Raw genomic sequence first — 17,146 nt, 5'->3', positions numbered from 1 at the left:
GCATATTTAAATTCACACAGGACACCGGATAAGACAAGAGAAATACTCCAGATGTGACAGACTGACCCTAGCCCCCCGACACATAAACTACTGCAGCATAAATACTGGAGGCTGAGACAGGAGGGGTCAGGAGACACTGTGGCCCCATCCGATGAAACCCCCGGACAGGGCCAAACAGGTAGGATATAACCCCACCCACTTTGCCAAAGCACAGCCTCCACCCCACTGGAGGGATATCTCCAACCACCAACATACCATCCCGGGACAAGGCCGAGTATAGCCCACAAAGATCTCCGCCACGGCACAGCCCAAGGGGGGGCGCCAACCCAGACAGGAAGACCACGTCAGTGACTCAACCCACTCAAGTGACGCACCCCTCCCAGGGACAGCATGGAAGAACACCAGTAAGCCAGTGACTCAGCCCCCGTAATAGGGGTAGAGGCAGAGAATCCGAGTGGAAAGAGGGGAAACCGGCCAGGCAGAGACAGCAAGAGCGGTTCGTTGCTCCAGCCTTTCCGTTCACCTTCACACCCCTGGGCCAGACTACACTTAATCATAGGACCTACTGAAGAGATATGTCTTCAGTAAAGACTTAAAAGGTTGAGACTGAGTCTGCGTCTCTCACATGGGTAGGGAGACTATTCCATAAAAATGAAGCTCTATAGGAGAAAGCCCTGCCTCCAGCTGTTTGCTTATAAATTCTAGGAACAATTAGGAGGCCCACGTCTTGTGACCGTAGCGTACGTGTAGGTATGTACGGCAGGACCAAATCGGAAAGATAGGTAGGAGCAAGCCCATGTAATGCTTTGTAGGTTAGCAGTAAAACCTTGAAACACACCCTGTAACTCTTCTGAAGTTAAATCTCATATACCCAAATACTTCTCTGCAGATCCTCTCATGATCCCTCACCCTTGACACATCCTCCTCCACTTTCTTCACTGCCTCAGCATATGACACCTTCTGCACTACTTAGACCCTGGCCACCTCCACCTGCCTCTCTAGCACCGGAGACTCCCGATCCCCAGCAACATGAGCACCCCTACAGTTGACAAACAACTTTATCCACCAAATCTTCACAATCCTCTGTCACATGAATCTCCCTCTTACACACTGGGGCAACATGACCATAAGCGTTGCTCCTGAAACAGCGCAGTAGATTCTGCACAAAAGCTCTAACAGGATAACTGATATAGCCTAACATGACTTTGTCTGGTAGAGACTGACTCAAAAGGTCTGACAATGACTCCTCTGTTTCACCATGCTCCCCACTGGGTCTGCGTGGCACCAAACAGCAGGCATCACAAACACCAGGAATGTTCAACTTCAATTGCTACACCTCCACACTTAATGCTACCACATAAATCACTCCTTTCAACAGTGCCCTATTACTAAGAGCAAAGCAAGAAACAGATTTTGACCCAAGTTGCGTGACACGAAGCGCCTTCTCACTCTGGTCATAAGTAACACTAACAAATTTCACAAGTCCACTACAGGTTACCTTTAATTGATTTAATATTCTTCTTCTTAGGGATTGGGTTGGTGGATCACATCCGACTTTCAAGGTGCATACACCGCCACCTACTGTACTGGAGGGTGAAGCCAGGCACAGCCTAACTACACACAATTGTTCCTTAGTCCTGTTCCTCTAAGAAAGTGAAATAGAGACCTAAACACCACTTCCCTCCCCCCACTACACCACCCAAACCCCAACCAGCCTTTCACACAATCTCTCCCTATCTACGCTATATAATTCCCAAAATATCAACACATGCTCCACCATTTCCTCTACCAAACAGTCATCACACAGACCTGTTTCATGTCTCCCTATCACAATGTGGCATTCAAACCTGTATGCCCAAACCGTAGTCTACTCCACACAACTTCCTCTCACCTACATCCCATACTCCCCACTTCTTCCTTTACTGATTGTTGCACGTGATAAAATTGGCTCCCCTTATACTAGCATCCTACTTCCTTTGCCAAAAATCGAGCCCTTTTGCTCGGATCAAGGACTTGAATTCCCTGCGGCCCAGCGGGACTTGAATATATACCCCCTCTCGCCTCACAGCACTCTTAGCCAACACATCAGCCTTCTCATTACTCTCCACATGCACATGGGTGAGAACCCAGCAAATGCTTACCACCACTCCCATCCTCTCCAATCCCATTAACAGCAACATCATCTCCACAAACAAGTCTCCCCTATCTGACCTGCCCGTCTTCACACTACTCAACACTGCAGCCAAATCAGAGCAGATCACCACTCTGAATGTTTCACCTCCTCCACCCATTTCAAACCTATAATCAAGGCCATCAACTCGGCCGCATACACTGACACATAATCAGCTAACTGCTTGAATACTCAAACATTGTTCTTCTTCTTCTTTAAATGTGTATTGGCGGATCGCGACCGTGATGTGCATACACCGCTACCTACTGTACTGGAGTGTGAGGCCATTCAAGGCCTCCCTATTCATCTATTCCTCTTATTTAGCTCTGTGTTTCCACATACTGTTCTGGAGTGTGAGTTCATTACACTTCGTAGAAAAATTGCAATACCAACTTACCTTACACCCATTAACGCCACCCCAGTTATCACTCCTTTCAACAGCGCCCTGCTCTGGGGAGTAAAGAAAGTCCCAATATTTGTCCCTAGGCGCTTGGGAAGAAGCGTCCATTCCCTCTGGGTGATAGAAACACAAAAAAAATCATCATGAGTCCACTTCGAGTTACTTTCACCCAACAACAGTCCCCAACCTTTTCTCCACCCAACCTGACACCACATATGGATCTTCCAGAAGGCAAGGATCCATTCTCTTTAAAAATCTCAGTCTCAGAATATTTTCTGTTCAAAATAAAACAGATCTGATCCCTACACAGGCTCAAGGGGAGCCTAGGAGGGCGGGCTGTCTTCCGGCGCCAGTACATCTTCAAGTCTTCTGATGTAAACACCTGAAGTCTCAAAAACGTTTCTGCTGCAGCAATAGGTTTCTTTGACTTCTTTGACATTTGAGCCATAAAGTTTATAACTGTGGCGATGAATGCCACAAAATCCACCTTTATAACACACAGGGTATCTTTTGATTGGCAGCAAACATTTACGACAAGGTGTGGTGCATCCACTACCATATCTTCACAAGCATCACTTGTTTTCTCAACTATTTTAATTGCCTCCACATAGGAGATTCGATTGACCGCTCTAACTTTTGCTGCCTCAATCTCTTTCACCCTTACAGGACACTCAAATCAAATCAAATTTATTTATATAGCCCTTCATATATCAGCTGAAATCTCAAAGTGCTGTACAGAAACCCAGCCTAAAACCCCAAACAGCAAGCAATGCATGTGAAAGAAGCACGGTGGCTAGGAAAAACTCCCTAGGAAAAACTCCTTAGAAAGGCCAAAAACCTAGGAAGAAACCTAGAGAGGAACCAGGCTATGAGGGGTGGCCAGTCCTCTTCTGGCTGTGCCGGGTGGATATTATAACAGAACATGGTCAAGATGTTAAAATGTTCATAAATGACCAGCATGGTCAAATAATAATAATCATAGTAGTTGTCGAGGGTGCAACAAGCACGTCCGGTGAACAGGTCAGGGTTCCGTAGCCGCAGGCAGAACAGTTGAAACTGGAGCAGCAGCATGGCCAGGTGGACTGGGGACAGCAAGGAGTCATCATGCCAGGTAGTCCCGAGGCATGGTCCTAGGGCTCAGGTCCTCCGAGAGAAAGAAAGAAAGAGAGAATTAGAGAGAGCATATTTAAATTCACACAGGACACCGGATAAGACAAGAGAATACTCCAGATGTAACAGACTGACCCTAGCCCCCCGACACATAAACTACTGCAGCATAAATACTGGAGGCTGAGACAGGAGGGATCAGAAGACACTGTGGCCCCATCCGATGATACCCCCGGACAGGGCCAAACAGGCAGGAACTCAGATCACTCCAGGAACTCAGATCACGATCCCCACCACAATTGCAACACCGTTGTCCTTCTACACACCATTCTTCAATATACTCCATCCATCTGCACAAACCTGAAACATGGCCAAATTCTTTGCAATTTTCACACTGCAATGGTTTGGGGAAGAAAGCTCTTACAGCGAATCTTACATAACCAAGTTTCACATTCGTAGGTAGGTGCTCTTTATAAATAAATAAAACAGGATGACAGACTTTCTTATTTTTTTCCATTCACCCAGCGGTTAAGGTGCCGGACACCAACTACACCAGGAATTCTCTTCATGTATTCAATGTTAACATCCATCGTCACCCCTGAGATGACTACTTTAACGGGCTCTCTGCTCTGAAGTTCACAGCACGAAACTTCTGTTGTATGGATTATTTAGAGAATTACTGCAATCTTACTCTGTTCTACAGAAACCCAATTAATCCGAATAATAGCACTTCTGGTCACTTTGATAGATTCCACTTTTCCCAGCACATGCTTCACCATCTTCGACACCTCAAATGGGTCTCCCATGTATGCAACCTTAACATACACAAATATCTATCCTCCACTCCAACTTCAGATCATTTCCTTTTTGTTCCATTCTTTGACACGACTGTTGTCCATTCATCTTCACCAATTTTGAGGTGCCAGTACAGTTCCTGTGAGCTTGGGCCCGAGTTAAGCACTGGCAATGGGGCCATTAGAGAAATCCCACACTAAATAGAACTTATCCAGAACCAATTAAGTGAAGTCTGACCTAAGTCCTTCTCTGACTGTACCGAACCATTGGGAAACCAGAAATCCACAACTTCACCCCCATCCCCCAAAGTCTCAGCCTGAAGAGTGGAGCTGCGGGTGATGTAATGGCCTTAATTTGACATGATAATGGTTCGTTTATTAGTCTGAGAGAACAACATGAGAACTGTGTGCATTCTACCCATACTGCCCTGAGGCGTGTACATCTGTGCTCTGTCTCACACTATGTTCCCATATTACTACTGCTGTAACTGTGATAAGAGATAGACATCTTAGAAATTATAACCTTTAGAGACACTTATGCCAGTAATGCCACACTGGTGTCGAAAGAGTAGGAATTATTGTACATCTCAAAATGTTTATTCACTAACCAAAATTATATTGTTTATTTGTGACATGCTTTAGCTTGAGGTAGTCTCAGCCTTTTCTTCACACTTGAAGATGCCATTCTCCTATTCAGACCATTTTAGAAAAGTAAACACAAAATTATTTGTGCGAAATTCATTTATTGCTAAAGTAGACCTGCTAACAAGTTAGTTGTCTGCCACTTTCTATTTTTCTTGCTCTATTGTGTTTCACTCTTCCTCTATAACAATGTGTTTGTTTGTAGTTGTCTATGTCAGTGATATCGATGTCTCTTCATGATGTCACTATCATTGTGTGTGTATGTGTGTGTGTGTGTGTGTGTGTGTGTGTGTGTGTGTGTGTGTGTTAGAGGGAGTAGTGTGTTGGTACTGTAACACATGACAACAGAGACACTGCTGCTGAATGTTGGGAACAGGGCGGAACTTTTGATGCCGTCATACAACTAACTATACACTACATGACCAGAAGTATGTGGACACCTGCTCATCGAACATCTCATTCCAAAATCATGGCATTAATATGGAGTTGGTCCCCCTTTGCTGCTATAACAACCTCAACTATTTTGGGAAGACTTTTCACTAGATGATGGAACATTGCTACGGGGAATTGCTTCCATTCAGCCATAAGAGCATTAGTGAGGTCGGGCACTGATTTTGGGCGATTAGGCCTGGCTCGCAGTCAGCGTTCCAATTAATCCCAAGGGTGTTCGATGGCGTTGAGGTCAGAGCTCTGTGCAGGCCAGTGAAGTTCTTCCACACCGATCTCGACTTACCATTTCTGTATAGACCACGCTTTGTGCATGGGGGCATTGTCATGCTGAAACAGGAAAGGGCCTTCCCCAAACTGTTGCCACAAAGTTGGAAGCACAGAATTGTCTAAAATGTCATTGTATGCTGTTGCGTTAAGAGTTCCCTTCACTGGAACTAAGGGGCCTAGCCCGACCCATAAAAATCAGCCCCAGACCATTATTCCTCCTCCACCAAACTGGACAGTTGGCACTATGCATTCGGGCAGGTAGCTTTGGGAAATATAATTAATCACTCCAGAGAACAGGTCTCCAGAGTCCAATGGCGGTGAACTTTATACCACTCCATCCAACACTTGGCATTGCACATGGTGATCTTAGGCTTGTGTGCAGCTGTTCGGCCATGGAAACCCATTTCATTAAGCTCCTGACGAACAGTTATTGCTCCAGAGGCAGTTTGGAACTCGGTAGTGAGTGTTGCAACCGAGGACAGACGATTTTTACTGTCACATTCTGTGAGCTTGTGTGACCTACCACTTCACGGCTGAGCCGTTGTTGCTCCTAAACATTTCCACTTCACAATAACAGCACTTACAGTTGACCGGGGCAGCTCTAGCAGGGCAGAAATTTGACTAACTGACTTGTTGGAAAGGTGGCATCCTATGACGGTGCCATGTTGAATGTCACTGAGCTTTTCAGTAAGGCCATTCTACTGTTAGTGTTTGTCTATGGAGATTGCATGGAGGTGTGCTCAATTTTATACCTGTCAGCAAAGAGTGAGGATGAAATAACCAAATCCACAAATTTTAAGGGGTGTCCACATACTTTTGTATATATGGTGTATTTTAATGTAGTGGCAGCAAGAGACACACACACGTTCCTTCTGCTCGGCAGTTTTCTTTCCCCCGATGATTGTGAACATCCGATTACATCTGATTAGGAAGAACCGAGCTTTAAGTGTCCTCTAACTGTCAACTCAATTACTGAATAACAGCCTGAGAGAGGCAGAAACAGAGGGAGAGAATGATAGAGAGGGGGAGTGCCAGTTGAAAACACTGCAATATCTTTGAGTAGTTCAAGTACACAATGGTTGTGTGTGATGTCTGCAATGTGCTGTACTGTAGTTGGGGCCCAGCTGGGCTCATTGGTGTGTGTCACACATCCCCATTAGGTGAGAATTTTGGCTCGGATGCAGAAAGTACTGGAGGCTGTGCGTGTGTGTTTGTGCGTGTGAGTGCTTGTATGTATCCTTGTGCTGTGAATACATGTACACTGAGTATACAAAACATTAGGAACACCGGCTCTCTACATGAAATAGACTGACCAGGTGAATCCAGGTGAAAGCTATGATCCCTTATTGATGTCACTTGCTAAATCCACTTCAATCAGTGTAGATGAAGGGGAGGAGACAGGTTAAAGATGGATTTCTAAGCCTTGAGACAATTGAGACATGGATTGTGTATGTGTGCCATTCAGAGGGTGAACAATTTAAGTGCCTTTGAACAGGGTATGGTAGTAGCTGCCAGGCTTTTGTGTCAAGAACTGCAAGGCTGCTGGGTTTTTCACGCTCAACAGTTTCCCGTGTGTATCAACAATGGTCCACCACCCAAAGGACATCCCGACACCTTGTAGAGTCCACCCCCCGACGAATTGAGGCTGTTCTGATGGGTGGTGGATCTCAATATTAGGAAGGTGTTCCTAATGTTTGGTATACTCACTGTACTTCATGCACATACTGTATATTATGTAATTTGTGTTTACCTCCTCTTATCCCAGCTTCCAGTTATTCCATAACTCTTAGAGAAACACTGATGAGCTTCCCGCAGGGACAGCAATCCCTCTCATTACCAATGATGGACGGAGTAGCAGTGAGACGATAATTGCAATATCTGCTACAGATTACAGCGTTAGCATTTTTTCTCTAAATTAACCTATTAACATACAGCCTTCAAAAAGAAAAACACCTAGAAATAGAAGTAGAGAGTTGCTCCTTGATGGTGCCTTCTATTGCATAATCAATCTCTTCATCTGCAGTACAGTCATGTTTTGAAAATGTACTTTATTCGAGCTCGGATGTGTGTTTTAGATACCTCAGGCAGTATAGAGCAATGCAGTGTAGGTTATGATAGCCTGCTTGTGCTTGGATCACAGGGCAATCTGTCAGCGACTAGGTACAGAATTATTGTATATTTGAAACACCCGTACAATCTTCAAATCACACAAACTTCAATACACACACACACCCACACTCACATGCACACTCACGTAGACACACACGTTGCAAGTATTCTCACACAGTCTGACAGCAAGATAACAAAGCAAATGATGTGTGACTAAGAGGATTAAAAGTGTTTCTGATTGATCATCTGAGCAGTGTTTCCCTCTCAGTCACTCCCTGCCAATAAAGATCTGGGGGGAAAAACGCACAAACTCCAATCTCCTCTCCTTCCGTTTGAGCCATAGTAATCATTAACATATTCTACCATCAGCTTGCGAGCTATCAGAGCTGTGTGTGTGTGTGTGTGTGTACGTGATCTTGTGCTGCCACTGTCACATTGATTAAATGCTTGACAGTCTGTTCCATTGTCTTCCTGTTTAATTTACATAATAGTATCCAGTAATTACTCAATTGTCTTCAAATAGTGCCACTTTATTGAATTTAAGGAATTTCATTTGCCTAGGGCAAATTAGGAGGCAGATGTAATGATGTTACACTGTTGTGAATGTGTATAAGGTTTAAAGGCTGTGTGCGTGTGTGTTGTCAGCAGCCTGATCTGTGGTTTCGGCCTATGTCTCTCTATGCATAGATACAGTACATCCCTCATTTCCACACTCTGTCACATAACTCATTCACACACCGACTCACACCTACTCACACACACGTGCTTCACACTCTGCTATAATTCCTGAGTCTGATGTTGGTTAACACTAAAACAGTCATATTCAGCATCTCCACTGTCAGCCTCTACACCGCACCATCACTGATATACCAGTACTCACAGCTGGGATAGAGGGAGGTCAGTGGGGAGGGAGAGCGGGAGAGAAGAAGAGATGCAGAGCAACAAAAAAGAAATACAGTACAAAGGGACAGAAAACGTAAGTGTTTCCATATGTTCTGTCATTCAGAGGAGCAGTCTTTATTTACAATGTCTCATTGTAGAAGAACTCATTCAGTCTTACTGCCTTCATCCCTATGAAACACTGCCCCCTGACACAGCTCTGCAACATGACACACTGCATGCTGACTGGACTGTAGCTGCATATCTGTTGTGATTAGTTGTGATGGCCACAAAGGAAGAATCATTTATGAATGCACGTACATGCCCATGCATACATAAATAGATAGCTCAACTTTCCCATCCGAACATACTATAGATACATTCATGTTGTGCTTTTGGATGAGTGAAGTACATCTCAAACTATTTCAGAAAACAACAAATCTGATAAACAAGGTCATATATGCTCCATACTGAATACATTTGAGATACAAGCAAATAAAATATAATTTGGTTATGTGCCTCACCTGCAGTGTTGATATAACAGCACTACATCAATATCTTATTCTAGACTTCTGACTCCCATAAACGTCAAATTTAAACGTCCCTGTAGCTCAGTTGGTAGAGCATGGTGTTTGCAACGCCAGGGTTGTGGGTTCGATTCCCACGGGGGGCCAGTACAATCATCATAATGATGTTGTTTTATTGATAATGACAGATGACAGTGCTGGTGATATTGGTGGTTCTGATGGTGATGGTCATCACAATTTGTGGAAGATCTCCATAATGGCAATGATAGTGCTCTGTCCCAAAATGAAGGCTCCAACAATTACAGTAATCACACCCCACACAGTGCACACTACCCTGCAGACAGGGAGAGAGAGAGATAGAGAGACAGAGGGACAAAGGAGAAAGAAATGGGTGCAATCAGGGACATTCATGAATGTTTACAATGGTAATGCAATTTATTGGACCAAACCTTCAGTTAACTTATGTTTTATGGGCAGTGTGTGATTAAATTCAACACCAACAGGTGATCTCATAACTTCAAACTACTCCACTCACCTGACTCTGGGCGACACAGGCTCTGACTGCATAGTGAATACCAGGCAAAGCCCTGCAACACATACCTCAATGTTAGTTGACACAAGTTTTACACAAACACAGGATCAGCTCAACACAGGAAGGCTTGTGAGTCACAAACAACCTCAGACACATGCCTACATACACATATACACACATACACACTTTGTTTCATACCAGGAAAGATAAAGATGAAGAAGGCACTGATTCCTCCGATAACACTGATGACCTCACTCATGTCAGGGACGAACATGGCGATGAGGAGGGTGACTGTGATCCAGATGACAGTCAGAATCACTCTGCAGCCGTTCTCAAATGAGTGTGTGACCCCACCGTGCCGACGGCGATGAATTTGCAACAGCAGGTCCAGAATGACAGATTTGTGCAATGAACATAAATTTACACACACAGACTCAGTTACATGGTAACACACAGAAACAACTGCTTGTGCTGTCCAAGTGGGGCCCTACCTTCCCAACAGAAGTGTAATTGGATAGATGGTGATGATTGATATTCCAAATAGCAGTCTGGCAATGATCATGACCACATAATTTCCAGGATATGACATCAGAATATCAGCCCCACTGTACGGCCAAATGTCAGGAAGCCAAAGATGCCTGAGAACAGAGAAAGAGATATGATTGCCTGTCTTGCCTGACAGCTCCCACAATAGCTCCTACAACAGCTGGACATCAGGTCCTGTTTGAATACTTCCTTGTATCCTTAAATCCATCCTTGTTTCCTTGAGGTATTCACTGCTCAACGCTAAAACCCTCCAACTTCACCAATCAACCACTTTGATCAGTGATTACTTCAAGGAAGGAGGGTTCCTTACATGATTGACAGGCCAGCTCATCTGTAAGGGTGTAGATGAGCAGGCAGAAGAACATAGAGATCACAGACATGATCACCCAATGGGAGAGCTTCTTGTTCTCCATGCTGCTGTAGATGGCTATACAGACCTCATGGCCCTGCAACACACATTCATATACATTCTAATAATATACAAACAGAGTATAGGTGCTGTGGCAGTGTAACACACACACAAGCAAAATGCATAACCCTATAGTACAGATACTGTCTCCAGACCTCAAACAGTTAAAAGCTTGTTCTGTACCTAGTGGCAAGTATAGGAACAGAGGAGTGCGGTAGATAAAGGGGCATGTGCCTAAAAGTGATACTAGTGATATTCGTCTAGAATTCGGGTTGACTCTGACTACACAGAGGCCCACTAAGAGTAAAATACGCTCAAAGGAATTCGGCGTTAGAATGACTGGTGCCAACAGCATGCTGACGGCGCACCTGACAACTGCATGGTTTAATGTGGCTTATTTGGACGATCTAGTATCCTGTTGCCATCAAAATTAAATTAATTGTATGATCAGCAGGTAAAAGTTTGTGATTTACAAGTACAAGTTGTAAGTTTTGACAGATGGAAAACCCTCCTTGTTTGTAATGTAAACTTTAGGATCAAGAGCAGGTCAGAGTGTCAACTCTCAGGTGCAGCTCACAAATGGCATGCAGCAGAGGTCTGTCAGACAATAGAGAATGCATTCTCTCAGGTTCTCCTCTTTCATTGTGTGTGGTATGCAATGTACCTGAGAGGTGAAGATGCAGGTGCTGTCTGGAGCTTCAACATCTACATCGTCCAAGTCAGGGAGATCATGTGGAGGGTCAAGTGACCTTTAGTCAAGGGACAAGGCTTTAGTGCTCTAAATTAAAGATAGAATCAAGATCAACATTATATGAGTCTGGGGCAGTCTGTGCTTTTGGATAAGACGCTGATGGAGAGGAACAATCTTTTTGCTGATAATGTAAATGAGTACATTAGCAGTTTAAAACAAATCACATGACATGTAATCAGTTACTCTCCAACCCTGATCTATGATCACCTCAGCTGTCAGATTTTGGCTGGCCACGTACTGACCACTCTCTCTAACGTCTCCCTTTTTTGGAGTTGATTTCTTTTGCAATGCTACCGTACCTGTAGACTTCCAGTCATTGTGCTAACACTAGTTAGCATTGACTTGCGAATCTACCTGCTCTTCATACTGCATGCAGAGACATAAAAATTGTATCTATGAGTTCGTCTGACTCTGGTTAAGGAGGAGAAGGGCTTAAATGCCGTTATTTCGCAGTATCATTACTTTATTCTGCTGCTGTGCTTGTTCTCCCTCTGGCTGACCTCCCACCCTCTTGTTGCTAGCTCTCTAGCTGATCTCTATCCAGATCCTCTTTCTGGATGCAAGATTTTGAGTGTGTGTGTGGTGTGTCTGTGTGTGTGTGTGTGTGTGTGTGTATGGCATATATATCCAACAGTGCATAAAGTTTAACTTTGCATCTTTTATTAAGGTTTGCATTTTTCATTCAACTCTTCCATTTCTGTCTCCAATGGGAGACAGGTCCCTCGGGATCGGAGAACCCCTTGTTCACCATCTGCACGCGTGTGTTCTTCTTGTAGGGAGCCTCCAGGGGCTTGTCTACATGCCAGCTGTACATAGACGATGAGAGGACAGGCACCCGCCTACCCCTTTCCTGGTGCAGCAGGACAAAATGCTTAATCAATCATTGACATCAATAATGGGCAGTAAGAGTACTAAGTGGACTGGCAAAAATGAAGGGACATCTTCAGAAAGATTATGGCCCAGAGAAGAAGCTTTGTAAGTACTTACCTCTGCCCCAACCTGGGCTCGAACCAGGGACCCTTGCACACCATCAACAACTGACACCCCACGAAGCATCGTTACCCATCGCGCCACAAAAGCCACGGCCCTTGCAACGCAAGGGGAAACCCTACTTCAAGTCTCAGAGCGAGTGACGTCACTGATTGAAATGCTATTAGCGCGCACCACCGCTAACTAACTAGCCATTTCACATCGGTTACATAAGGTTCACAGCCTTGTCATCACGTGACACTTTGGGCTCATACCCCTCCCTGAGATGGAACACTGCATCATAAACCCTTCCTTGCTCCTCACTCTGTGTATACAAAAAAACTGTGATTAACAGTTGGCTAATGCCATCATTGGAGGTAGTAGCATCCCTGGAAGCATATTTTAAAGGAAGTAGTGCCATATAGCTTAACTACAGGAGTACTGGTTCAAAACAAGACCTGCCTCGGATGTAATCTCCCTAGATGACTACCGCCACGTAGCACTCATGTCGGTAGCCATGAAGTGCTTTGAAAGGCTGGTCATGGTTCACATCAACACCATCATCCCGGATACCCTAGACCCACACCAATTCGCATACTGCCCCAACAGATCCACAGATGAGGCAATCTCAATCGCACTCTACACTGACCTTTCCCACCAGCTCAGTGTTCAACAACATAGTTCCCACAAAGCTCATCACTAAGCTAAGGACCCTTAGACTAAACACCTCCCTCTGCAACTGGATCCTGGACTTCTAAAAGGGCCGCAGCCAGGTGGTAAGTGTAGGCAACAGAACATCTGCCACGCTGGTCCTCAACACTGGGGCCCCTCAGGGGTGCGTGCTTAGTCCCCTCTTGTACTCCCTGTTCACCCATGACTGTGTGGCTAAGCACGACTCCAACACCATCATTAAGTTTTCTGACGTAAAAACAGTGGTAGGCCTGATCACCGACAACGATGAGACAGCCTATATGGAGGAGGTCAGAGACCTGGCAGTGTGGTGCCACGACAACAACCTCCCTCAGTGTGAGCAAGACAAAGGAGATGATCGTGGACTACAGGAAAAGGAGGGCCGAACAGGCCCCCATTAACATTGACAGGGCTGTAGTGGAGTGGGTCTAGAGTTTCAAGTTCCTTGGTGTCCACATCACCAACAAACTATCATGGTCCAAACACATCAAGAGGACAGGACAACACCTTTCCCCCTCAGGAGACTGAAAAGGTCCCCAGATCCTCAAAAAGTTCTACAGCTGCACCATCGAGAGCATCCTAACCGAATGCATCACCGCCTGGTATGGCAACTGCTTGGCATCCGACCGTAAGACGCTACAGAGGGTAGTGTGTATGACCCAATATATCACTGGGCCCAAGCTTCCTCCTATACTAGGCGGTGTCAGAGGAAGGCCCAAAAAATTGTCAAAGACTCCAGTCACCCAAGTCATAGACTGTTCTCTCTGCTACTGCACGGCAAGCGGTACCGGAGCGCCAAGTGTAGGTCCAAAAGGCTCCTTAACAGCTTCTACCCCGAAGCTAAAAGACTGCTGAACAATTAATCAAATGGCCACCCGGACTACCTACATGTACAAATGACCTCGACTAACCTGTACCCCCAAGGAACCGGTACCCGTGTATATAGCCTCATTATTGTTATGTAATTTTATTGTGTCCATAATTTTTTTCTTTATTTGGTAAATATTTAACTTTATTTCTTGAACTGCATTGTTGGTTAAGGGCTTGTAAGTAAGCCTTTCACGGTATTTTAAGGGCTTGTAAGTAAGCCTTTCACGGTATTGTCTACGTAAGGTTGTATTCGGTGCATGTGACAAATACAATTTCATCCAATCTCATAGACCTTTGTTGGAAATGTGCTCCCTTTTACATTGCGTTTTGTATTTGGCCATGTCTTTAGAGAGGGGCAATAGACCAGCATCTGTTCATTTTGCCTACAGCCTTTGACCTTTTTGGCACAGAGGTAAGGCTAAGGAACTGACTTTCCCATGTTAACTGCAACTCATATCAGATGAGAATAATACAATGTGGTGCAATTATGTAGGCCTAGGTGGATATTCTATGTTTCATAGCAATGCATTTGATTTACCTCCGGTAACATGTGCTGGAAGTAAGAGGAATGGGACACTGCGTCAAGCTCCCTTTGAGTGAAGCTTCGCCCACATGCTCGTGTTGCCCCCTTCTGTCTTGCTCATGTCACTGCACTAGCGTGGAACAACGGGTTGCAACGGTAAGCCTTGATATAGGTGTCTTCATAGAAAGCTAAGCTTTTAAAATAGACCTCTCAATTAAAAAGGTTCACACAACTCTCACTATGTAGCCTATGACGTCAGTTGTAAAAAAAAGTTTAGTTGATTCTGTTACAAATGTTGTGTGCTCAAGCGTTAAAAAAAACATTTTTCCTGCTGACTCTATTTTAGCCTACAATAAATGTAGTTTAGACAGTACAATGATTCTCTACACTATACTGCTTGTCCAAAATTAAGCAAACTATTAGAATTTTAGCAACAAGCAAATGGCGGAGCGATTTCTGCACATTGAACCTTTAAAACGGCAATCAGCAGTTCAAACATTAACAAACCGTCATCCCCACCCCTGTTTCAGTAAAAAGCTGCGGGATAGGGCTGGAGAAATTTAACCACTGTCACATTCATAGACAGAGCTATGGAATCAAGGACTGAGCATCCATGTCAACATTATAGTTCTTAACATGTTTATAGGCTATATAGTGTTTGTTTACATTTACTATGTTTATAAACATTGGATTGAAACAAGCTTGCATTTTGGGTTTTGATGGGGTATGACAGTTGAACTAAACTCATGTAGCATTTCTAAGTTATCTTCTTCAAGAAAGCAATCTGGTTTCCGAGCTGGTCATGGGTGCACCTCACCCACGCTCAAGGTCCTAAATGATATCATAACCGCCATTGATAAAAGACAGTACTGTGCAGCCATCTTCATCAACCTGGCCAAGGCTTTTCGACTCTTGTCAATCACCATATTCTTATCGGCAGACTCAATAGACTTGGCTTCTCAAATGACTGCCTCTCCTGGTTCACCAACTACTTCTCAGATAGAGTTCAGTGTGTCAAATTGGAGGGCCTGTTGTCCGGACCTCTGGCAGTCTCTGGGGGTGCCACAGGGTCCAATTCTCGGGCCGACTCTTCTCTGTATACATCAATGATGTCGCTCTTGCTGCTGGTGATTCTCTGATCCACCTCTACGCAGACGACTCCATTCTGTATACATCTGGCCCTTCTTTGGACACTGTGCTAACAAACCTCCAAACGAGCTTCAATGCTCCTTCCGAGGCCTCCAGCTGCTTTTAAATGCAAGTAAAACTAAGTGCATGCTCTTCAACCGATTGCTGCCCGCACCCTCCCGCCCGACTAGCATCACTACTCTGGACGGTTCTGACTTAGAATATATGGGCAACTACAAATACCTAGGTGTCTGGTTAGACTGTAAACTCTCCTTCCAGACTCACATTAAGCATCTCCAATCCAAAATTAAATCTAGAATCGGCTTTTTATTTCACAACAAAGCCTCCTTCGCTCAGGCTGCCAAACATACCCTCGTAAAACTGACTATCCTACCGATCCTTGACTTTGGCGATGTCATTTACAAAATATCCTCCAACACTCTACTCAGCAAACTGGATGTAGTCTATCACAGTGCCATCCGTTTTCTCACAAATGCCCCATATACTACCCAACACTGTGACCTGTATGCTCTCGTTAGCTGGCCATCACTACATATTCGTCGCCAAACCCACTGCCTCCAGGTCATCTATAAGTCTATGCTAGGTAAAGCCCCGCCTTATCTCAGCTCACTGGTCACCATAGCAACACCCACCTGTAGCACGCGCTCCAGCAGGTATACCCCCAAAGCCAACACTTCCTTTAGCCGCCTTTCCTTCCAGTTCTCTGCTGCCAATGACTGGAACGAATTTCAAAAATCACTGAAGCTGGGGTCTTATATCTCCCTCTCTAACTTTAAGCATCAGCTGTAAGAGCAGCTTACTGATCACTGTACCGTCGCGGATCACGATGCCTTGCTCCCAGACAGACTAAACAACTTTTTTGCTCGCTTTGAGGACAATACAGTGCCACTGACACAGCCCGCTACCAAAACCTGCGGGCTCTCCTTCACTGCAGCCAACGTGAGTAAAACATTTAAACGTGTTAACCCTCGCAAGGCTGCAGGCCCAGACGGCATCCCTGGCCACGTCCTCAAAGCATGCGCAGACCAGCTGGCTGGTGTGTTTACAGGCATATTCAATCAATCCTTATCCCAGTCTGCTGTCCCCACATGCTTCAAGAGGGCCACCATTGTTCCTGTTCCCAAGAAAGGTAACTGAGCTAAATGACTACCGCCCCGTAGCACTCACTTCCGTCATCATGAAGTGCATTGAGAGACTAGTCAAGGACCATATCACCTCCACCCTACTTGACACCCTAGACCCACTCCAATTTGCTTACCGCCCCAATAGGTCCACAGACGACGCAATCGCCATCACACTGCCCTAACCCATCTGGACAAGAGGAATACCTATGTAAGAATGCTGTTCATCGATTACAGCTCA

The 17,146-nt window shown here is 44.9% G+C and overlaps 1 protein-coding gene across 1 annotated transcript; it reads right to left on the bottom strand.

Moving 5' to 3' along the window:
- Positions 1-9,029: 9,029 nt before the first annotated feature.
- On the bottom strand, positions 9,030-10,438 carry LOC106587364 (putative sodium-coupled neutral amino acid transporter 8). The gene is made up of 3 exons (XM_014175708.2): positions 10,076-10,438; positions 9,881-9,932; positions 9,030-9,679 (listed from the first exon to the last, which is right to left on the bottom strand). Exons 1-3 carry the CDS (start codon positions 10,149-10,151, stop codon positions 9,577-9,579), a joined length of 231 nt encoding a protein of 76 aa, XP_014031183.1. The 5' UTR covers positions 10,152-10,438; the 3' UTR covers positions 9,030-9,576.
- Positions 10,439-17,146: the final 6,708 nt, after the last annotated feature.

The sequence above is a fragment of the Salmo salar genome, chromosome ssa26 (assembly GCF_905237065.1).
Source record: "Salmo salar chromosome ssa26, Ssal_v3.1, whole genome shotgun sequence".
Lineage (NCBI taxonomy): Eukaryota > Metazoa > Chordata > Actinopteri > Salmoniformes > Salmonidae > Salmo > Salmo salar.
The sequence above is the reverse complement of the archived record's forward strand: the minus strand, read 5'-3'. Positions and strand labels throughout refer to the sequence as shown.

What these genes read in the sequence shown, in the direction of transcription:
- LOC106587364 (XM_014175708.2), bottom strand. Translation starts at nt 10,151, where the DNA reads ATGTTCGTCCCTGACATGAGTGAGGTCATCAGTGTTATCGGAGGAATC. An exon ending in CTTCATCTTTATCTTTCCTG is followed by an intron (nt 9,933 to 10,075) that starts GTATGAAACAAA and finishes TATGTGTTGCAG; the next exon opens with GGCTTTGCCTGGTATTCACT. An exon ending in CCTGTGTCGCCCAGAGTCAG is followed by an intron (nt 9,680 to 9,880) that starts GTGAGTGGAGTA and finishes CCCTGTCTGCAG; the next exon opens with GGTAGTGTGCACTGTGTGGG.